The following is a 23848-nucleotide window of genomic DNA, read 5'->3' as shown; positions in this document are numbered from 1 at the left end:
AAACTACATCTTTCATGACATTTGCCTTTTTTGATTTGGCTTCTTTACAACTCGACTAAACATCACCGAGGGCGACGGATCTGTCAGCACCGCCGTGCAGTTTCGGCGTTTTAGTTTTATATGGATGACTGGATGGATGAGAAACCAAATTAATTTCAATTCTTTTAATGCTTTTTAGGCCTCAAATCTACATTAAATCTCCACACACACACACACACACACACACACACACACAAATACTTACATGGACATAAAGTGCACCTGCGTGATCACATTCATATTTATGATTTCTACATGTGAGGTTGACAGGCAGAGAAAGTGTGTCTGTGTTGTGTTTGCCTGAATACATTTCTCTAAATGTGAAAGCCAAAACTTGTGTCTGCCTATGTGTGTGTGTGTGTGTGTGTGTGTGTGACCAAGGCAGAGCTGATGGATGTTTGGCTGTGTGCGTTTTTCAGAAGCCAGAAAATAATAAAGAGCAGATTGAAGTGAAAAAATGAAGTGTTCGCACACACGCAAACAAGTTACAGGTAACCATCTCTTGTTTGTCTCTCTGTCTGTTTACCAATGATGTGTGCACACACACACACTCACACTCCCACACACACACAAACACTCACACACTGCTGGTCAGGTTAAAGGCTAACAGAGTGTCTCCCTGCAGGATGAGGGCTGGTCTCTCTGGATTCCTGCTCAGGTCGGACACTGGGTCAGCTGTGACGCACACACTCTCTCCCTGTGTGTGTGTGTGTGTGTGTGTGTGTGTGTGTGTGTGTGTGTGTGTGTGTGTGTGTGTGTGTGTGTGCGTGTGTGAGAAAGAAAGTGAGAGAGAGGTAAAGGGACACAGACAATAAATGTGAGAGATGACATTCACAAAAACAGAAAACTGGATGAGTTTGTATATCAAAGAGTACGTATGTAAGTGTGTTACTGTGTGTGTGTGTGTGTGTGTGTGTGTGTGTGTTCATTGCCCCTGAAGCTCCTGTCTGAGTATCTGCCTTATAAAATCTTAATAGTCTATCTACTGTTGATCCTGCAGCTACAAACGCAGCAAGAGAACCACGTCTTACTTCATTAACTGGAGTTCATTGCTTCATTTTACTGCCATGAAAACCACTGTGCTGCTACTGTTAGTAACACCAGAAACACACACACACACACACACGTTTCTCTCACCATGTAACCAATCACACATCAGTGGTATGACGTCATGAGATTTGGTCCAGAATATGGAAAAAAAGAGGTCACCTGCTCTCGAGGGGAAACATTTACCGGAAGAAAAGAATGAATCAGTGTGTTCAGGGTGTAGAAGGAAACCAAACTCTAGGTTCATCACACAAACACATTTTTTCACATCCTCATAACTTTACATGAAATTCCCAGATAAATATTCAAGACTCCCAAGATTTAACTGGCAGCTGAAGATGCCACATGTTATGAAAGTGTGTGTAACCTGACGCATGGGACATCTGGAATCTGATGTAATGGTGCTGCCACATGAAATAGCTTCTTGAGTATTTCACTCAGTATATACAGCATTTACATCACAGACTGACCGTGGTGGCAAACATCAGTGTTCTGGGTGCAGCTGAAAAAAGCTGGAAACACAACACCAACACATTTTAAGTTGATATGACAAACATGTTACCAAACATACACGCCTTACACGTCCATCAGACACTAAGCAACGTTATCATTCATCTGGAGTCGAGTTTTAGGCCACCTGATGAATGTAAGTGCAATATTCACTCTCCTTTAGCTCTGTTTTTGTTCTCCACCAACTCCCAAATGCTCCGCCATGTTCACCAGCTGCTCTCTGACTGCGTCTGTCTGCTGTTTGCTGCTGAGCCGCTCGTGTACAGTCGCCCTTTAAAGCTTTTTTTTTTTTGCTGAAAACAGCTGCCTGCTGCAGTTGAAAAATTATGCTACGAGAGCGGTGAGAGTGAACCAGAACGGTAAAGTTGCGGATCTGATGAGCCACAAGACGCTATGAAGCTAAAGCCGAGCTGCAGATTCGGGGGACAGGTCTCTGCAGGTCATGTAATCCACTGTTAGTAACATTCACTGATGATGACCATGAGACGCAGTTGAAAGCTCTGACAAAACTAGCACGTGGACATTGATTTTAAGATTATTTTGTCACAAATACCGATTCCAAGGTCAAGAATGAACCATTCTAAAGATTTGCACTAATGCACTAATTTTAACTTGAAGTTGAATTTATTGTTTTTCAATTTGGAAAAAAATGTTCCATCTAAAACTAAAATATACAGCTTCCTGTGATTTGCCTCGTTTTATATTCACTCTCTTTTAAATCCAAATGACGTGTCAGCTAACAGGACTTTCAGGATGTTCAACAAAGTTTCCCTGTTCACCCATTGTATCGCTAACACTCGTGCAGTGTTTGACTGCCACAATCCTGTCACGTCATTAGCAATCATTCCAAAACCCGCCCCTCTCACTTGAACACAAAACCTGAATTGTAAAGAACAACACAGTCACTGCTTCAGTTATTCCATTCATGCATCCACTCATTCAGCGGACCGCTCACTGGACAAACATCTCACTAACCACCACACAATGAAACCAGCCTCCCTGAACTAATTGCTGCTGGATAGGAAACGGTTGTTGGCTTTACTGGTGTTGCTGGTTGCCAAGCGGGAAGCAAGTATTCAGAAAAAAGAAGTGTGTTAAAGAGACTGGAAGTGGGCAGATGACTTCACTGGTGATTTAAGTCTGTATGCGGTGCTCTGCGCTCATGATGAAGAGCCCCTTGAGAAAATAGTTTTTATGAAGCAAAATACCTCTAATATATATTAGCTGTGGCAACAATGGCCCACTCTTCATCGTTGCACTTTCACACAAGAAGTGCTTTTTTCCTGCCAGTCAGAAATCATTAGAAATACTGTAATACAGAAGGACACTTATACACAGTACAGTCTTATTATTTTGACATCGACACATTATTCATTGTTTTGGCTCTGTCTTGATAGAAAACACTAATTATGAAGTAAACTTTCAGCTTTAAGTGTGGTCACGTCCATATTAAACAGAGCTCGTTCCCCAATTTTATGACTATAATAGAATACAGCAGGACAGGCATCCTAAACACACAGACAAGACAGCCAAACTGTGGTATGTCAGTCACCTGCTGAAGACCAGACTGAAGGCAAAAAGGAAGAGGCGAAGATGGCTGTGACATCGCAAAGCATCACCAGGAAAGATACCAAGTGTCAGCTAATGACTGTCCTAACAAGCATTGGTCGCTGGTTCAAAGGGCTAAAGCAACGTATGTTTACGGTTTCCTGAAAAGCGACTTCCTGTGGTAGCATGATGTTAATATAGTGCCACAAAAGCTCAGGATGGACAGTTGGGTGCGACTTTGACACAGGAACCCACTGTTTACTATCGGCAGTCAACGTTGGTTTATTCTAATCATGATCGTGAACTTTCCCTAACCTTAACCAAGTAGTTTCAGTAGCCTAAAGTTAGTCAAACTATTGTTATGGACCGACAGAAAACATTTATATTGTCGGTTATATGTAACACGTCTTGAGGATAGAGAAAACACGCATCTGTGTTCATGTTCATGGAAGCCCAAATGCCAGATGCATAATCTGAATCAGGACACACACAAGACTTATATAAGTGTGTTTAAGTATGGAATCCCAGATCCTTGCATAGTTTGACTTTTCTCAGCAGTGATCTACCTTTGACCCATACACGGTGTCTCGTGTGGGGATAAACAAAGCTTTACAGAGGGGCGCGGACAGCACTCAGACCATACACGGCGCAGCCATATAGTCTTTTAGAAAGTCACGGTCTGACTTTAAAGCTAATTTTGATTTGTCTGATAAATGTGGGTCCCCTAAAATAGGGTAAGTGTGTATAAAATAGGCTACAATTCTTACACTTTTCATCTAATGTGTGTAAACACCCTCGACTTGAAGATGATGACAGCACTTTAACCTCAGAGTAATGTTAATCTCATTTCCAAGGAGCTGGAGAAGATCGCACTGTTTTATCTCTATGCTGTAAGAAGCTGGAACCAAACAAGGTCCTGCAGCTGTTGGGTATGGGGGGGTAACAAGGACAATAAGTCTGACCTAAAATAACCTTAAAGTTAGCTGCAGGCAGTTTCAATTATTTGTCTTTTTCTTCGTCTAATTGAGGCTGTTTTAAACATTTATGAGCACCACTGCACTCATCAACACAGCAACACCTCCCATGTCGCTAATCTTTTAATCTCCCATTTTATTCCGTCCTGCTGCTCCAATGAAGTGTTTTATTGTAGAAAAAAAAAAGCATCTGCTGTTGACATTAAGTGAGATCTCATAGCACAGTGTTTTTTAAAACTCTGGAAAACGAAAAGAAAAAGTCATATTAATGCATGTTGGAGAACATTTCTATGGTTACAACATTCACCAGATTGCTTTGAACGCTGTGTCAAGGAGACATTACTTCATTGATGTTTATGATACTGATATAAAGTTCTCTCCTGCTCTGACAGCAATACGTCCGCTGAGAAAATGACTTTACCACTGAAACCCTTTAACTGGATACAGACGTCACGACAGCAGGGAAACAACCTAACACTTTACTTCCAACAGTAACTTAATCCAGTTTTTCTTTGAGCTTTTGTTGCAGTGTTACAAGTTGGAATGATAACTGATAGGCACTGAACCAAAAAGTAAGGAAAGGAAGTCAAAGTATGAAAGACATGTTTTCATGTGAAAATAGTCAAAGGAAAAGACATGTGGTAGACAGACAGACCAGGTCTTTCTCTGAGGTTTCACTCATCTGTGGGGCTGATGTCTTTGAGTTTGCGCTGCTCTCTCTCTCTCTCTCCGCTGTGAAAATCAGCCACAAATCAGAGCAAAATCTCACAAGGCCGAGCACAAACAGCCTCAAAACCTCCACAATTCAGTGACCAAAATTGATCTTAAAACCCCCATTCATTCTGAATCTATGTGTTTACCCAAAAGCTCAGAGGAAAGCTATGACGAATGACATTCATGATTAATGTTGCTGTTTAAATGGGCTGGAAAACATGCAAATTAGGCAGAAAGTGTTTGAATGGGTGAAGTTATAGGCAATAAAAAATACATTAACTGTAGACAGAAAAATGTAACTCAGTCTGGAGTTTAAACCCCAAAAGAGCGCGCTGTTAGGCCCAAACAAGCACTGAAACACTGAAAATTCAAACTGAGCAGAGTCAACACGAGGACGGTTTTGTCTGCGTTCATTAAATCTCTACTTGATCAAAAATTGTGCCGCTCAAATTATTCTGCTATTTTAACATGAAAGCAGAATGTAACGCTTCAATGGCCGTCGTATAAGTAATCTAGCGGTCACTCACTGTTCTGCTGGAAAAGGTGAGTATACTGTTGCTGCTTTCACAGTGTAGTGATTTTAGTAATTAATATCTCACTCTCTTTCTGCTCCCGAACTGAAAATTTACTTTTCATTTAGCGTACACTGGTTCAAAGTGTTGAAGTAGCTATCTTGATGTTCTTATTTGTTTGAGTTAAACATTGATTATTCATTTATGAACCTACCAAACAACCTCTTAATGTGAAAGTGCAGTCGCCTGGCCCCATCTAAACTGTGGTGGACAATATCTTGCTCCTAAATGAAAAGGTACCAGTAGTGGCGCTATGGAGCAATGTTTTTATGAGTGGGTTCCTGTTTTGTTTGTATTTTGCACACTCACACGCAGGCAATGCAAAACACATTGCTACCTTTATTTTCACACTATTACAATGGTCAATAGCTGGTAGCAATACGACGCTGATAAACATGGCAGTGTTCCAGCAAAGGTAGTGAAGAAGACTGCAAGCTAGCAAACATGGATGTTAACAATGCATGAGTTAGACATTTCTAAAAAATAAAAAATGGTTTCATGTAGAAAGAAATGCATTTAACACATTGTCGGATACCGAGGATTCACACAACGGTAAGAAACACTGACTAAACATAACTTTTGTTTGTCTTGAAGCTTTGAAGCTCAGTTCTCTCTTGACCATTACAGCCTGACATCATTTCCACATCACTGCAACAAACACACAAGCAACAGTCAACCTCAAAGTCCTCCCATACTTACTGTATGAACAAGACACAAAAAAGAGTCAACCGCCACAGTAAAAGTAAGAACTGACACCAGAAATGTGCCGTTCTGCATGACTGGGGGTAGATTTGTTGTGCACCTGATGCCTGATGTTATTCATTTACTTGTTTAGAGCAGTATGCTCCGCTCTTCATGAGTTTCCTACCTGACTGGGAGAGCTGCAGCCGTGGCCCGGTTTGGCTCCAGGCTTTGGCATCTGGATCAGCGCTGGAGTCTGCAGGCTGCAGCCACAGCAGTGGGAGGAGACACACCATCAGTATCTGGAGAGACCTCGCCCCTCTGACTCCTCCGGCTGCCTGCAGGACTGCAGCAAAAATCGCTGTCATCGCTGATTGATCTTCACTGACGTGGAGAGATAGATGGAAGAAGTTCCAACCAACTGGTCACATCACACACTTGGCTGCAGCTGACTGGAGGAAAAATGAGAAAGAGGGATTTGGGGACGGAGAGAGACTGATTAAATGTTATGGCAAATGAGCTTTATAACATGATTTAACTCCTCCATTTTGGTCCAGACTTAAACATTGCAGTGAAGGTTTGTGCAGACATTCATGGTTCCCAGATGATGTATCCTGACTGACTTCTCCTCTAGTGCCGCCATGAGGTTGGAAGTAAGTAAGTAGGATTCATCCTCTGTGAATGTCGTACAAGATTTTATGACAAACCACCCAACACTTCGGGATTTTTCATCCTGATGGAGCAAACAGCTACCGTGTCTCTAAAGCCACTTTAGTAGCTAAAAATGAGGAAAGTTAATAAAAGGAGAGATGGGGGGAAGAGACTGGGCTATGTATGAGAGAGGGAAAAAAAGTCAGTTTGTAGTCAGATGGCGATAGATTGCAGTAAATTAAGTCAACGGCAGAGGATAAAGATGAATTATTGGAATTACTGGAATTTAAGATGTTTACATTCATATTGGAAGAGACCAGACTCCGACCAAAGGGGCTTACCAGCCTCTTAATCTGAGAAAACACTGACTGGAGTTCTTTTGGCATGCCACACTAGCACGATATCCAGAGGTCCCATTTATAAAACATTCCTAAATGCGAGCACATGCAGGCACCATGCACTCAAATACAGAGGAACAGAGACAGACCGGGTGGGAGCGAGCCCAGAGCTCATGTTAGACCATAAATTATGTGACAGATTGTTTGCGGACCTGGTCATTTGAAGAGAGCGTGCTGTAAGACATCCTGAGCATTTGCTTTCTGTTTGCAGAGAGACTTCAAGCTATAATTTGAATCATATGTATTAAATAAAAATTATATTCGATATTGATCGGATATTTACCAGATTAAGTTTGGTTATGTGGTAATCAGACACCTGAATAAAAAAAACATTAAAGCATTTCTTTTCCAAAACATGGGGATGAATCCGATACTCACAGATAATTAAATTCAATCCAACTGGGACCAATACGTGTTGGGAGACATGGCTAAACAACCCCAATATCAAGTCTAATCGAATCACTGCACATTTGCAAGATAAACAAACCAAAGAACATGGTTTTGTTTTGTTTTTTAAAAACGTATTCCCATATTCCCTCTGCACTTTGGATGTGTCCTTAGCAAGCTAGCGGACACCTGAATAAATCTCTAGCAGACAGGAACTATATGTGCAGCTAGAACCGGGTGGCTGTGTTAATGTGGGAATGTAGTTTGTGAGGGAAACGGGTCAATTTATCATTTTGTACTGTTTACTATTGTGGTGGCTGGCCAACTTTAAGAGTTTAGTTTGAGAAATGCAAGGTGAAAGAAGCTGCTGAGAAAGGAAAGACAGCGTGTTAGCTTGCTTGAATGCTGACCCCTTCTACTCTGAAGTAGAAAGAAGACACAGTACAACCATGGACGGATTATGAGACAACGGGACATGTAACATAGGAGCAAGACTTCCAGACTGAAAGAGTTTTGTGTCTCTTTGTGTTCATTTTGCATCTCTTTACAATGTAGTTGTTTTGTATATCTGTAGTCGTTTAACATTTCTCTGTAACTGTTTTGCGTCTCTTTGTAGTTGTTTGATTTACTTTCCAACATAAAATGTTAACAGTCACTTCAAACAGAGGCTCTGGTCCCATGGGCCTCCTGACCCCTCAGGGTCCTATGTCAAGCAGGCCTGATCAGAAATCCAAATGTTGAAACATGCAACGCTAATTCCCCCCACTGTACTGTAACTACAGCCCGACCATGAAATTATTCCAGGTGGCATGGCAAAATGCAGGTTCATTTGCCGAGCTTGCGAGCCGAGTTCCAAGAGAAACTGACCGTGTTATCATATCATAATTTATCATAATCTGTCATGGCGGCTGGCTGGCTAGCATCTTGTCAGCAGGTTTTAAAGAGCTCAACAGGTTGGAAAGACGCCTGTTGAGAGAGGAAAGACAGTCAGAGAGGTTTAACTTGGCTGCTGCTCCACTTTTCAGTCTAACCTCTGCATGACTCAGACTGTGGTAGCCTAAACACCTCGGACAAGATTTCTATATGTACCTGTTTACCATCGTAGAAAAGGTTTCAGTCGCAGTCATCTGGACACTGTTTTCAGAATCAAGACGTTTCGGCTCCCATCCGGAAGTCGTTCTCAATTGTGAAAAAATGGGACGGGAACTCAGAAATTTAAGCTACCTGAGTATCTGTTGATTGGCTAGTTTCACCTGAAACTGACCTAATTGTTTCCATGATGGCCCAGTAATCAGTAATCAGGCCTATTGTTTTCTGGCTGCACCTCCCTCATCACTGTTAAGTGCCTGATTAGCATCTGATTGGCTTGACCATGGTGCTAACACACTGTGGTAGACTTTGGGCAGATTGAATCTCAGACCACCATTTCTGTTCAAAGAGGGGTTTTCTTTTTTCACAGAAATGGCTTCTTTGACACCCCGTTCAAACCAACTGGTTTGAATGGGAGCCGAAACGCCTTGATTCTGAAAACAGCGTCCAGATGACTACGACTGAAACCTTTTCTACGATAGAACGCTCCTGGACGAATGAGGGACTACACCGTCGTACCTGTTCACTGTTTCAAGTACAGAATGAAGAGAACTCTGCATTGCACCAATAAGAATGCCTTTTCTTTTCAAACCCAGCAGCGTCTCTGTGTCCGATGCTGCTCTTTTTTCTTCCACACCAACTTCAAAAGGCTGCAAAATGTTCTGTTGTCATTGTGGAAAAATGATGACTTTAGTTAGTTTCAAAGCCTTAATGCTACTAATAGACTTCAAAACTACCGTGGATGACTCAGAACTTAATCACAGCCTTTAATACCCTTTATCCACCAAATGGTAGCCTTGGGATAAAACTCTTTCAAATTAAAAGCATTCCTGGTGAAGACAGATCATCCTCTGTAATTCTCTATATTATTTTCTGCCAGACACAACTAACATAGTTTACACCCGCATATCCATGTGTGTTGTTCTGGGCTTTAACCATACTTTTCTCTAGGACACATCCGCTGAGAGCGTTCGTGAACAGATGAGAAATCATTTAAGTGGTGTATATGACACAGTTTGTTTTGTACGTTAGAAGGAAGACAAAATTAAAGGATGTACTTACTGGGCTATGTCAAACAGAGAGAGACAGAGAAAGGGGAGGAGGAAGTAAATGAAGAACAACTCAACTGAAAATAGGCTGTGTGTATGTGTGATGACGAGTAAATAACTCTGAATAAACAGTATGTATTACAATCAAAACAACAGTAAACCTGTCACTTCAGGATTAAATGACAAAATCCAGGACACAGAAAGAAAAGTTTCTTCTTTTTGTGGTGAAACAACAATAATATTATCAATATTAACTATAAGTATTACTTTTTGCATGTGAAATATAACTGTAGACAGACACTGTGACTTTGATAACATCATATGTTTCACATCACCATTGTTCATTTGTGTTTAGCACTTGACTGGAGGAAATGACCTCCTCAGACCTGTCGGCACGGAGACAGACGAGGAACAAACTGTCTCTTCCTCTCTTCTCAGCTGTCATACAACGTGTGTGTGTGCGTGTGTGTGCGTGTGTGTGTGTGTGTGTGTGTGTGTGTGTGTGTGTGTGTGCGTGTGTGTGTGTGTGTGTGTCAAAGTGACAAAGTCAAGGTGAAGGGAAAAACATCGAGTGACAAGAAATGTAAATATGTTTTTGTAAATCAGTGAGCATGCACACATGCGTGCGTGTGTGTGTGTGCGTGTGTGTGTGTGTGTGTGTGTGTGTGTGTGTGTGTGTGTGTGCGTGTGTGCGTGCGTGTGCGTGCTTTCTCCCAAGGAAACTTGAATGTTGACGAGAGTTTTTAAATAAATCCCTGAAGGAAACTCATCGTTTGTTTCCTCTGTCTGTCTGTCAGTTTGATTTAAACACACAGACACACACAGGTTGAATACACATTAGTAACAAAAACACTCACATTAATACACACATACAAACCTGAGATACACAAACACACCAACACACACACACACACTCTGTCTCTCACCAACACAATGTGGTAAAGGCAACCGGATGAGCACACGTCAACTTTTGGAGACTAAAAATAGAGAGTTTGTTCACTTTGGTTTACGTTGTTTTTTGGTTCAGATTCAGGTCAACTGCAGGTCATGGAGGAGGTGGTTAGTCTACTCTCTGATCATTACAGCTGGATTATGTGTTCAGCTGTTGCTGCTGTACTACCTTTAACTATAAAGCTCCTCAGTTCATGTGGAAAATCGCGAAAAATCAGGAGGCAGCCTGAATCAAGAAACACGATTTCTCTCTCAAAATGTACAATTTGCCTCTTTATATATTTAGAAATACTCCACTAAAAAGCTACGTTTTGCTTTTGAAACCCCTCACCCCTTTAAAATGGCTCGTTCAAAAGGTTCTAAACACTCGTATTTTCACCAGAATATGGTTAAATATACAGCTTCCACTTGTTGCACGCACAGTTAGCAGTTTTCATTAGTTGCATCTACGGCTGCAACTAACAATTATTTTCATTATCGACTGGTCTTAATTGTTAAGTCTATAAAATGATTCCTAAAGCCCAAGTTGTAATATTAAACAGCTGACCATCAGTCCAAAACCAACAATATTCAGCTTACTATCAAACAGCAGCATCGGCAAAAATTCTCATTTGAGAAACTGAAGCCAGTGAATTTCTGTCATTTTAAATCAATTTTTTTTTTTACTTTATTTATTCTGGGAAGTTTCACTGAGAGGAAGCCTCCCTTTTGCAGGAACGCCCTGATCACACTCACACAGCTACACACATTCACACCCGGAAGCTGCCCAGTACACCCACAGCCTGACCTGCCGGCCACTGGGCAGCTCCACTGGAGCGGTCGGGGTTAGGGGCCTTGCTCAAGGGCACCTCAGTGGTGGTAATGAGGGAGGGGCACGCGCTGCTTTTTCACTTTATTAAAAATGACTAAAATTGTTATTCTATCAAAACAATAAACAACTATGCTTGCTCACGTTGATCACGAGTGACAGGTGCAAACAGCTAACTGTGTTAGCGACAAACGGAAGCTGTATATTTAGCCGTATTCTGGTGAAAATGTCTGGTGAAAGTGTTTTGAAGTATACAAATGGACAGCGGCTTGTGCTGCATTAGTAGTAAAAGTTTGTATTGTTAGGATACGTCTTTAAGTTTGCTAAATGAGCATGTGTGTAGGCAGAGACTGGAAGGCCAGCACTGATTACACTCTGGCTTGTTATTAGCCAAGAAACACCTGGAAGACACCAGGAGAGCAAAGGTTATGGTCTGTCCACACCAGAGAGTGGCACAGCGAAATTAATCTGCAAATATCTGCTTCTAGAAGCTCGGTGGCTTTAGCTCATTTGCTTAGCTCAGTTGCTAACGGGAAGTTTGTCCCATCTTCTCCTGTCTTATAACTGTCTGCTAACCATTGCTCTGAGGTTAAATACAAGTTGATGGTGCAACACAGCTAATAAACTACAACAGCTTCGTCCATTTTGGACTGTCTGGCTCTCCATAGGCTCAAAGGTCGGCACTGTCAGCATGCAAATTCGCGGGTCAAAGTTCACCAAAGTTGAAATTGACATGAAAAATTTGCACAGATTTACATTCCTGCGAGTGAATCTACTAAACGCATCGATTTCATTGTAAATGTTGGTGTGAGCAGGCCTTTAGGATGAGGTCCTGCAAATGTGAATTGTTTGTTTTGTTATTTTGGACTATGTCATACACGCTTTTTAGCCATGAAATAAAACCTGAACTCCCCACATGAAGAGAAGAGGGGGCAGGTCAGAAGAAGCAGCCAAAGTGGCTTCGACTTTCACCATCAGCCTCGTCGGAGTCACATCACCAATACGTCACCTTCGTTTCTCCTTACTAAAGTTGAACTTTCTCACAAGTACACCAACGCAACATAATAATAATAATAATAATATTAAAAATGACTGTCAGTAATTACCTAATGGTAAAAATCACAGAATCATCTGATCCTCAAGCCGAAAACAACCTGATGTCCACCAAGTTTCCAACAAATTACAACTTTTCGAGATATCTTGATGAAGTTTCACACACATGCACACAGAGGAGTAGAGGTGGGTGAGGAAAACGGTTCCCATGGCTATCAGCTCGACCCATCTTTGTTTTCTCTTCCTGTTGCACCATGGGGGTTGTTGCTAAACAATGAGTAAACAAAACAAGCTGTGTCACACATCCAGGTTTTCAGCCATGTCTGGACCGCCATCATTATACACGTTTAAATGCAGTGAGGAACGGTGTGAAAACGTGTTTTCAGTGTTGTTTCTACTGTAGACAAACGGAGATGGAGAGACACAGTATGAGAGGGATGAAGAGAAAGATGAGGGGGATGGAAACATTTGAAGTTAAATGCAGAGGAGAGAGAAGAAAGAAGGAAATAAAAGAACCAGATGGAGAAAGAGACACTGTATCACACTGACCCTCTAACCGACAGCCTCTAACACAACACGCCTGAAATAGACTGCTTTTGCTCAGAAATGTCAACTCTTTGTGTAGAGCTTCCTCTGTTAGCAGAGGGAAAGGTTTGTTTAAATGAGTGAATAAAAAGCCTAAAATGGACTTCCTAAATATGAAGAAATTTGACTCTAACGTTTCAAGCTTCAAAAGAAAAGAAAAAGGTTTGTGGCAAAAGATTCAACAGTTTTTATTTTGTATCAGGATCTCGTTAATTAGCCTGCTGACCTTCATGTTCTGCAGCGATAAAATCTCATTTTCAACTTTTTCTGGCGAAGTGATTAGAACAGTAAGACTACTGTAAAGTACTAAAGGCACAGTTCTGCCCTCACAATGTGTTTATCTCCCAATTAAACAAAAAATAACCCAATCAAACACTGGGAGCAAGCTACAGACTGTTCGAAGCTTTCAAAAGAAAGGTTTAGTTTGATCATTTTGATTTGTTTCCACGGTTTGGAAACAATACTTGTCTGTAGCTGCAGCTTGTTAAAAGTCAGCACGTTTAGCATCATTTGTAGAAGAGCGTACAGACTGAAGCGATCACTGCTGCGGGAGCAGATGCATGATGGGAGGTGTGACTGCTCCCATTACAATACCACTGTATACACTTTTGACCTGCCTTGTAAAATCAGAGCCTCTGAATACTTCAAATGCTTTCTGTGACCTCCATCTCCCCGGAGTGCTCCGGAGAGTAAAACCGAGCGTTTCTGGCTCCTGCTCCGGGGATTAAAGGAGTTTCATTGTGTTTACAGGAGGACGAGGTGAAAACGTGGCTGGCCACTCGAGGGGAAGCTGAAAAATCTCATTTTAACTGCCGGCTGATTTATCAGCGCAGAGGAAGACACTGGACCTGGTTCCATTACTCCCAGCAATTCTTCTTCTACCTGTTCTTGTTTAATCCCTTTTATTTATAACTTTAAGGATTTCCTCATCATCTTCCTCGATCTTCCTCCTCCTCACTGCTCTATATTTCCCTTCTTTAATCCTCCTTATTTAATCCTTTCATCTCTCTGTCTCTGCTCTACCTACCTGCTCTGTCAGCTCCTCTTTCTTCCTCTCTCTCTCTCTCTCCATCTCCTCCGCTGTTTCTCTCCATCCCTCTCTGAGTCTTGCCCCCCCCCCTCCCTCCGTGATACTATGATATTTCTCAGTGTCTGTCAGCCAGAGGAGGTGACAGCTTTACAGCTTCTCTCTGCCAGCCCTCTAATCCTCACCATGATTTAATAACTCCCCTCCTTCTATCCGTCCCTCCCCACTGATCCCCCTGTCATCTTATTACTTCAACATAAAGTCCACTTAATATCTCTCTCTGGTTTCTTAAATCTTAATCTACTTTAGTTCTCTCTCTCTCTCTCTTCCATGTATCGCCGTCTTGTCTCTGTCAGAATCCCTAATCTAATAAACTTTATCCTGTTTTCCCTCCTTTATTAAACCACTCAGCCTGACCGCTCGTCTTCTCTCAGTCTCCGTATGTTCCAACCCTGTCTTTCCCTTTCCATGCATTATAGACAGCACCCACGGTCGAGGTCACGCATGCACCAACCTCGCCAAACAACCTCAAGATTTGGAAACTCATTCAATTCAGGACCTTCAAAAGTGCAGATCAGAGCTCATGTGATGCACGTCAATGCAACGCTTACAACCCAGTGCACAAGTGTTAAACCCATGCTAACACTTTTTTCTCCAGTCCTTTTTGTTTGTGATATTTACATTCATCATGCACCAATGTGTTAACATTTTTGTTTACAAACTGTGTTTTTTAATGTGTTTTCACTTTGCCTTACCTTTCTGTGGCGGCTACAGAACTGCATGCAGCGTCCACACAAACACCTGATCAGCGGTGTATTTCAGTGTGACCCTCTCCACTAAAACGCAAATGAAACTGAACCGATGTGGGTCCAAACTAAGAGCTGGTTTCATTTTGGATTAGGCCACATTTGTTAGAATATCTGGATCTGTTCAGCTCTGAGTCTGATTTCTTTGGAAAACCTTTCTCCTTTTTTAGCCATGCTAGCGGCATGACTCTAGGGATGGCAAAGTCAGTCCGACGGTCCAACACTTTGATACAGACTGAAATATCTCAACAGCTATTGGATGGACTCATTTTGTACAGACTTTCTCATGAATCCTACCGACTTTCCCTCTAGCGCCACTAACAGGTCAAAGTTTTCCCTTATCCACGGAAATATCTCAACATTAACAAGATGGATTGTCATGAAATGTTGTACAGACATTATTGGCTCCCAGACGATGAATGCCAATGACTGATCTCCTCACTTTTCCTTTTTTATTGTGACATTCGTGATTTTTAATGAAATGTCTCCTCGGGATGGATTGTAATCACTTTGGTGATCCCTTTATTTCTCCAGTACTTTGCTTTATGACTAAATATCTGCAAAACCAATGACAATGCCATCAGCCTCGGCCGTACTTGAGTAATATGAAAAACGTTCAGGTACTCATTTAAATGAACACAAAATGACTAAGCTGGCAAAACTTGCATTTTAGCTCTTGGAATGGCAATCTTTTGTGTTTGAGTTCTTAAGCATGAAGTTATTTATAACTTTTGACAAAAAGATAAAGTGATTGGAAAGCATTCAGATTCAATAAAATGCTACCAAACCACAACCGTAATGCAGCTAGAGTCATTCTGTATGTTACTAACTTTCTGCTAACGTGCTGCCGGCGTGTAGTTTATTTGCTAGTCTAAGACCTGGGGAGGGAGTTTGTGTCAGCGCCCAGAGAACAGGTGCACAGCTCGGGCAGAGGTTCAGCCCTCGGGCCCCAGATACAGCCGGCACCCTGGCACCCGACTGTACAGCTGTAAAACACCTCCGAGATCTATGTATCTGTGCGAGTGAGCAGAGCATAACAACATTCTTGGTTTACTGACCGTGTGTTCGAGGTCACATACACAGAGATCATCCGAACAGGAGTAATGTGTACGCAGCAGGCAGGAAACCTCAGTTTATCAGCACATATGGAATGTGTGCAGAGCCTTTTAACCACAGGGCTTTCAGCATCAGAAGCATCACAAACATTAAGAGAGGAACACAGATCCGAACAGCGGACACTTCACTGTTAACATCTGGATGATATCAGTGTTATTCTACTACTGTAATTTCAATAGTTAAAAGATTCTTTATTTCTTTTCGTGCCACATTTCTCCTTTATGAATCAAGAAAGAGAAAAGTAATGATTATGATTCTAGGTACAAAAAAAATGTTGTTCCAAATACTGAAAAAGGCATTTTTCTACTTAATAAAGACAGCAGAAGTTAAACTTAACATGAAAACTAAATTACTAAAAATTGCACCATTTACATCTTCGTTCCTACTCCAACAATCCTTTTTGCCCATTCAGAAGTAAACAGTAAATATACATTATACACTGTATAAAAGTATTAACATGCATTTCCACTCTTTACACCCTGTTGCTATATCACTGAATATTAGTACAGCTACAGTTTGGTCTATAAAATCCCATCATCCATCACAATTTCCCAGAACCCAAATTTACATATCTTAATGGACGCTTTTGTTTAACTAACAGTCCAACACCCCACAATATTCAGTTTACTATTAAAGACGACTAAGAAAGCAACAAACATTCATATTTAAGAAACCCGAACCAGAGAATGTCTTTAGAAAATCACTTAAACAGTTAATAGATTATTAAAATTATTATTGATTTTCTGTTGATCGACTAATCGATTAATCAACTTACAGTTTCGGCTCTAATTACAGCCTGCGTGTGTGTCAAAACTTCATTTGTTGCTTCGATAAATGTCAACAAAACGTTTAAATGTTGTCATTTCATTTGCATACAAGAGCAGAACACAGAAATGCTGTTCATGAAATTATAGTGATACATTCAAAAAGATGTAATTCACCAGCTGATTCAGATTTAGTTGCAGATTTATAACATAAAACATTCCACAGCAGTAAAATATGCTGGAAACTTTCAGACCTACTTTCTATGGAGGATGAATACACACATTCTTGGTCCATGGACAACATGTGCAACTACTCATGTGGATGGAAATGATAAAAGCAAGAGCATTAAGAGACAGTAAATCTCAGAGTCTTTCTCAGACGTTGCAGGGGAGGAAACATTTGTTCTTTCACGCAACTGTTTTGATTTACTCTGTGGAGGGTTTCTTGTTGCCAGACTTCACCGACGTGTTGACGTGTCGAGGTGAAAACTTTTCACCAGGCAAACACAGATGTGGATAGTAGAAATGAAGACTATTGTGATGTTAATTTGTTCACGGTATCAGATAATCCTACATCGCCTCCCTGCTCCTTTTCAAGTTTTGGTGGTCTGCCGCGACTCTTTAACATTGTTGCTCTTCCTTTTACATCACAAAGCACTTTGTAGCCTTGTATTAAATATAAAACATAACTCACTCACTGACCTACAGCTTCCTCACCGTTTTGTGTTACATTAACATTTTCAGATCAGAGGGCATCTATTTGCTTAATTTCTTCTATTTTGAAAGGATTTTGGACTTTACAAAGTTTCAGTCCTATCATGTGTAAAACGTACATACTTTCCTTTGAGGCACCCGTATATGTGCAGAGAGATGATGCAACAAAATCAATTCAAAGTGTACCTGGAGCAGGAAATGATTTCACTTCTACACAGGGATCTGTAAAGTCCTTCTCATATGTTTCAGGTAAAAGCATTTTCCAAACAGATGGACACATTTGGCTCTTGTGCAGAAAATGTGTGAAACTCTAGCAGTTAAGGGATGTCTATAAGCCCACTGGTATCAGTATTATACAGTCAGTGCAACCTGCTTCAGTCATAATAGATGGAGAAAATTATTGCAGCATTCCTGATTCAGAGTCAAACATAAAAAGCTCATTTGAATGGAATGTACTGCAGTGCCTCATAGTTCAATGCAAGATGGGACCTGCAGTGGATACAGGCTGCTGCTGGTGGGCATACACTAAAAAGAACAATATCTAAGTATTTATAAGTTACTGGCATAACATTTAAAGCACATTACATATTTTTACTGTTAAATTCAACATGAGGCTTTTGCTTTTTGGGGGGAAAGACACTGTTGAAATGAAACTCCTAAATCTCTATTTATTTCAATGGAGTCTGGTCTAAGAGAGAGTCAAAATCAATGACATAAGATTATTCTTAGATTTTAATACTCCAGTGTTTCAGTCCAGAGCCAAACTTGAAAATGTCCACACACACGCAACGATATTGTTTTATTTTACAACTTATTCATGTGCGGCCAGATGGGATTAACTATTGCATCAATATGAAAATGTGCTCGCCAAACTACATGCCATGACTTGATGATTGTTTTGTTATGGGTTTATCCGTAATCTTGACTGAGTCTGTGTGTGTTAGAAAAGGCCCATTGCTTCCTGGGGTAGCAGAAGGTGATCCTGTTTCGTGGCCCTGAGATGTGACTTCAGAGTCAGTCTCTCCACAGGAAAGCAAAACAACATTCTTGAATCCAGGACAACAGTGTGAGTGATGGTTTCCAAAGCCGTCTCCTGGAAGGATTTGAACAAAATGATACTTGCTCTTACTAGAAGATGAAATGAAAGAAATGACAGGTATATTATTATGTCTATTATTTCAAAGGACATACCTGTCGATAAATGAACTCCTCAACCTCCAACAATGATAAATCCATTGTGAATAAAGTAATTTGTAATCAGCACTCAAAGCAAGAGGGGAAAGAAAGATTTAATTCAGTTATGAGAGGAAAAGTGTGATGATTAGAGTGAGGTCCAGGAGGAATCAGATATTTGATTTACTTATATGTATTAATAAACATCTGTTTGATTCATAATAGTGAGTCCAGACATGTTTGCAGTCATCACTGAGGACTCTTTCATTGTTTCTGCTGTGCGAAGCGGAGGTGCAGTTACATAGAGGGACTGGAAGATCCGTGTATGTCAGTGATGCATGTGGATTTTTTAAATTCATCACTGAAATCTTTTACTTGTGTTTCAGGTTCAGTGTCTAATTTGATGTCAGTTATGGATAGTTTGATTATTTCTGATGGTACAGCTCCAGGGGTGATCATAAAGCTACTCGATGAGGTATCTTTCTGTATTATCCTTTTTTTGTCTATCCTTCCGAAATATTATAAATATAAATAAATATTACTACTACTCAGTGTATTTTTGCAATTTGGTATTCTCACGTGGATCTATGTATAGCACTGATTACGCAGGATGACATCGCCGACACACTTTGTTTGGTTTGTTTGTAAGTCAGTGTGAACGCGAACAGGCAACAGGTGTAAAAGCGACGGCAGCGAGCAGAGATTACAGTTACAGAGTTGAAACGCTGGTGGATGTAACGGAAAAGGGAGAAACCGCACGCACACGCACACAGTCGCTCTGCTAAAACTGAATGGAAGCTGTAGTTTGAACACAAATTGTTGTTTAACTTCGTTAATGTCGCGAACCTTTTCGAAAACAGCGAGCGTTGTCGTAGATGCTCATTTATCTTATGTGGATATTTTTCACTTTTTCAAAAAAGACGGATGAAACGACCCCAAATGAGAGACTGCACTGAGTTTACAGAAGCTAGAGGAACAGTGGCTCGCCCAGACACGAGGCGAGGACTTCAGCTTCATATCAGAGTCCTGAACCTGCCTCAGTCCAGACCCGAGATCAACCTTTCGCTCTGCTACAGTCCGGTGAGCTACACAAGTTATTCCAGTTCATAAAAATCACCTATCAGCACAGAAACGTATGATGAAAGACTTTGCGGCCAAGTGAGAGCCACACCCGAGACAAGTGCACGTCTCATTTTTCCAGAGGGATGACTAGAGCCGAGAGTCAAGACAAACAAAGAGCGTTATGGGAACTGAGCTGCAATGTTCAAGGAATTCTGGGAAGAGGAAACTATCTTTTTACACTCTCTGATCGCTGCTTCTCTCTCTATCTGTCCAAGGCCTCGAGGAAATATTCGCTCTCTCTTGGGGTTTCTGGGAAGAGGAAAAACGCTGATGTCATCCACTTCCAGATGACAGCGTAAGGAAAGAGAAGAATGGGAAACAGGCCCCTTGATTGTTACACAACTCCCATGTCCTCTAAGTTAGTCACGTATTATTACGATTTATTCAGCTACATTTTCAGAGCAAAAAGTTTTCTAAAGAACACACCTGCAGCCTGTTATTATATCTTTCAGATGGACTTCAGTTTGCTTGACACGATGTTTGAGGAAGACGAGGCAAACACGCAGACAGTTGTTTCCTAGATGTAGAAATTGCTTTCTATCTACGATCTATTATGTCAGTATGTCAGGCAACGTCTGTCCCGATTGAAATGAAGACAAGATGTGAACTACAGTATCTATCTATAACTAGACTCGTTAGCTTGTGACGCACCATGATGTGAAATAATATCTAATCTAAAAGAACAAGATATTCAGATTAGTATGTCAGAAACATGTCCATAGGGCTCCAGACTCTCTGCACGTTCAGTGAAAATCATGTTTTTCTCACAGCTAACGGCTTTATTTATTTAGTCTGACTGATATATAGTCAAATCTCTCTTTCAGGTGGTTTTCATCCATTTTCTGTCTTGTCCTGGTTTATCTTTTTCTTTTTTTTTTTAAATGCCTTTACATCATAGTAATATTGTGTTCAAAAACTCAACTTTAAAGACAAATGATAAAAAAAGAGTTATATTTTATGACAAAACCATTTTAAGCAATACGTTTTCTTTTCTTTAAAGGAAAGGTTTGGATTGTTTCAAGTAAATGGTAAAATGGTAAATGGACTGCATTTATATAGCGCTTTTCTACCTTAACGGACAAAGCGCTTTACAGTTTTGCCTCTCATTAACCCATTCACCCACACACTCACACACCGATGGCGGCCCAGTGGTTAAGACGTATGACAAATAACTGTCCCAGGGACCATTGCTGCATGTTATACCCCTCCTTCTCCCCAATGTGTTCTGTCTGTGTCTTTTACTATCAGCTACCCAACAAACTTTCTTTCTTTTTAATCTCAAGTTTAGCACGTAGTATCTCAATAGAACGGGCTCACTCACTGACCCAGATACCTGAGCGTCATTAGCAGACTGTCTCGCTGTGTCCTGCAGACATCGCAGTGTGTGAAGGACCTGAGCCTAATGAGTTCATACTACAGGTGCAGTGCGAACAAGCTCTCCTCTTTTAACACTTTGTTTCTGTCTTTTCTTTTCATTCTTCCGTTTTATCAACGCAGGAATGAAGCTTTTTCCTGGAAGAAGCCCAGAGGGGCTTATTGTTAGAGTGAGGGAACAACATAATTAGGCTGCACACAGTGAGACGCTGGGACCTCTGCTCAGGGAAAAGTGAGGGGTGTAAATGTGTGTGTGTTAACATTTCTGCATTCATGTTGCATTTTTTGTGTATATTCCCTAAAGTTCTATGTGTGATTTCTGCCGAACAAACGCATGTGGGTAGATGTGCGCGAGTGTATGCGTGTGCATTTAATCACTCGTGCAGTATGAGTGATGTATGGGCGCTGTCCGGTTAGATGGATGGCTGCTTTTATGTCTCGGCCGCTGCCTTCGGGGTTCGGGGTAGGGTGGAGAATAAAGAGACCAGCGGGAACCCTAGGTTTGTTATTGCCTAAACAAAGTCCGTGGAAGGGGTCCAGTCTGGAGGACTTTTTTTTTTCCTATTTGAGTGTGTGTGTGTCTGTGTGTGTGTGTGTGTGTGTTAAAGGCAACCTGCTGCTACCTATTTAAAATACTAAACATCAGTTACATCCAAACTTGAGTCTGAAAAGGGTGGATCTCCAGCAGGGTACCTGGCAACCTGTGGCTCATTTAAAACACATTCATCACATGTATTATTGTATGGGACGATTATGAATGGGACTGAAGTGAATTTGGCAAAAACCTGCTAGTTTTATAATTACAGGCCCAAACTAGGCCACATTTTCATTACCGGTTGCCAGTTAAGGGGCTGCATTAGTCAGAAGGTATTTACTGCATATGTTTACTGTTGCCTTGTTTAGATTATATCATTAAATGCAGATGTGTCCCAGCTTTTTCTGCATGTGGGTTTTATTACTGATAATTAGGGATGGGGGTTTGATAACATTTAATGAAATTCAAGTCCAGTATCGAATCTTATTAGGTAACGTTTGTAACAGTTTTTAATGGCAGCCTGATTAATATTCACAAGATGAAAATGAGATGAGCAGCAGAAAATGTGAAATGTTCATTAAATGTATCGGACACATTCAGCTGGAGCCTCCTGATTCAGAACTATAAAGCTCATCAGCTCAAATGTTGATCTGATGTGAATCAAAGTTTAACAGGGAGATCATTAAATAGACGTGAGGCGATCAGCTGATCATTTCTGTAGAGAAGAGTCACCACTCTGTTGGCCCCTGCTGAACTACAAAAACACACAGTCCGCTGTTGGTCATACAGTGGCGTTACAGAGTGATCTGAATATAGACAGCAGCTGCAGAGAGCACATCAACCCGAGGACAGACAACAGAACAGAATTAATGTTAATTAGCTACAGCTGATCTAATCTGCCGCAGATGATGTCTCTAATTTTAACCAGAGACGGTCGGATAAACACGAGAAGATGCTACCAACATGTTTTCCATTGATGCTAATATAATAAAGAGTGAGGAGAGAAAAAAGGTTTGATAAAAGATTGATTTCATCTGCCTTCCCACACCCAATCTCTCAGACATGAACCACAGAGCCATCGCACGCCTAGCACTCACAATAGCAAATGACACTGATCGCCCCCTCAATCACGTCAGTCCCATCTGGTCGGAGATACAGGACTTTAAAATGGAGAAGAGCTCGCGTCAGCAGGAGTTTGGTCCCTTCTGCTAGCAGCCCTGAACAAACGGCCTCACCGACTCTGTTGTGTGCTGAGATCTATGAGCGTCGACAGGAAGATTTTATGTATTGTCTATATCTGTATGTTGCTGTGCGTATATTCGTATGTTTCTATGTTGCACTGGCTGTGAAATTTAGGAGTTTAACGAATGCAGCAAAGGGCCTCAGGTTGGAATTGAATCTACCGGGGCGCCCCGTTAATGTGGGTTTTTGAGTGTTGATATACAGTAGATTCAGATATTTTACTTAAAGGTCCAATATGTAGGATTTAGTGGCATCAAGCGGTGAAATTGCAGTTTGCCACTATTGCACCCGTTCAAAGCGTGAAGGAGAAACTACGGTGGCCACGAAACTCGCTCAAAATGCCAACGGCCCTATCTAGAGCCAGTGTTTGGTTTGTCCGTTCTGGGCTACTGTAGAAACATGGCGGTGCAACATGGCGGCCTCCGTGGAAGGGGACCCGCCCCCTCTGTAGATATAAAGGGCTTATTCTAAGGTAAACGAAAACACATAAACATTATATTCCATTTCTGCCAACAGCTCCTCCTAAATGTTCCACACTGGGCCTTTAAATAGCCAGGATTCAATATATCGTGCTTTGAATTAAAACAGTTTCAGGCAAAATTAGGCGGCCATTATTCAGCGTCTTCATCAGAGTTGTGTTCTTGTCGGGGTGTAAAAGCCTCTGGAACAGGATTTTCACACTTTTGATAGATTCAGCACACCTCATCTGTAGTCAGGTTTTGAGTTTGAGAGTTTGTTCAGTGTCGATTCACATGACGTCTGAACTCGTGAAATGCCTCACCTTTAAACTGCACAAAGGGAACACTATGACTGAATCTCGACATTCACTGGAATGCCCCTTTATCGGCCAGAATAACTGAGCTTAAGTCAGTACTGACATATTGCAATAACACAGAGGTCCATATGTCGGTCTGAGCAG

General features: G+C 41.2%; 1 protein-coding gene across 2 annotated transcripts in view; it reads right to left on the bottom strand.

Moving 5' to 3' along the window:
- Positions 1-23848, bottom strand: part of si:dkey-49n23.1 (semaphorin-3D) — a 103119-nt gene that overhangs the window by 54196 nt on the left and 25075 nt on the right. The window contains exon 2 of one of the 2 annotated variants that reach the window (XM_044183200.1): positions 6273-6533. In XM_044183200.1, the coding sequence (XP_044039135.1) occupies positions 6273-6453 (181 nt within the window). In that variant the 5' untranslated portion in view covers positions 6454-6533. Of the gene's footprint in view, positions 1-6272; positions 6538-23848 lie in introns of both variants that reach the window. The other variant, XM_044183191.1, reaches the window with a different exon arrangement.

Source organism: Siniperca chuatsi, linkage group LG2 (genome assembly GCF_020085105.1).
Source record: "Siniperca chuatsi isolate FFG_IHB_CAS linkage group LG2, ASM2008510v1, whole genome shotgun sequence".
In the NCBI taxonomy this organism is placed as follows: Eukaryota; Metazoa; Chordata; class Actinopteri; order Centrarchiformes; family Sinipercidae; genus Siniperca; species Siniperca chuatsi.
Note: the sequence above shows the minus strand (reverse complement) of the source record. Positions and strands in the feature narration are given on the sequence as shown.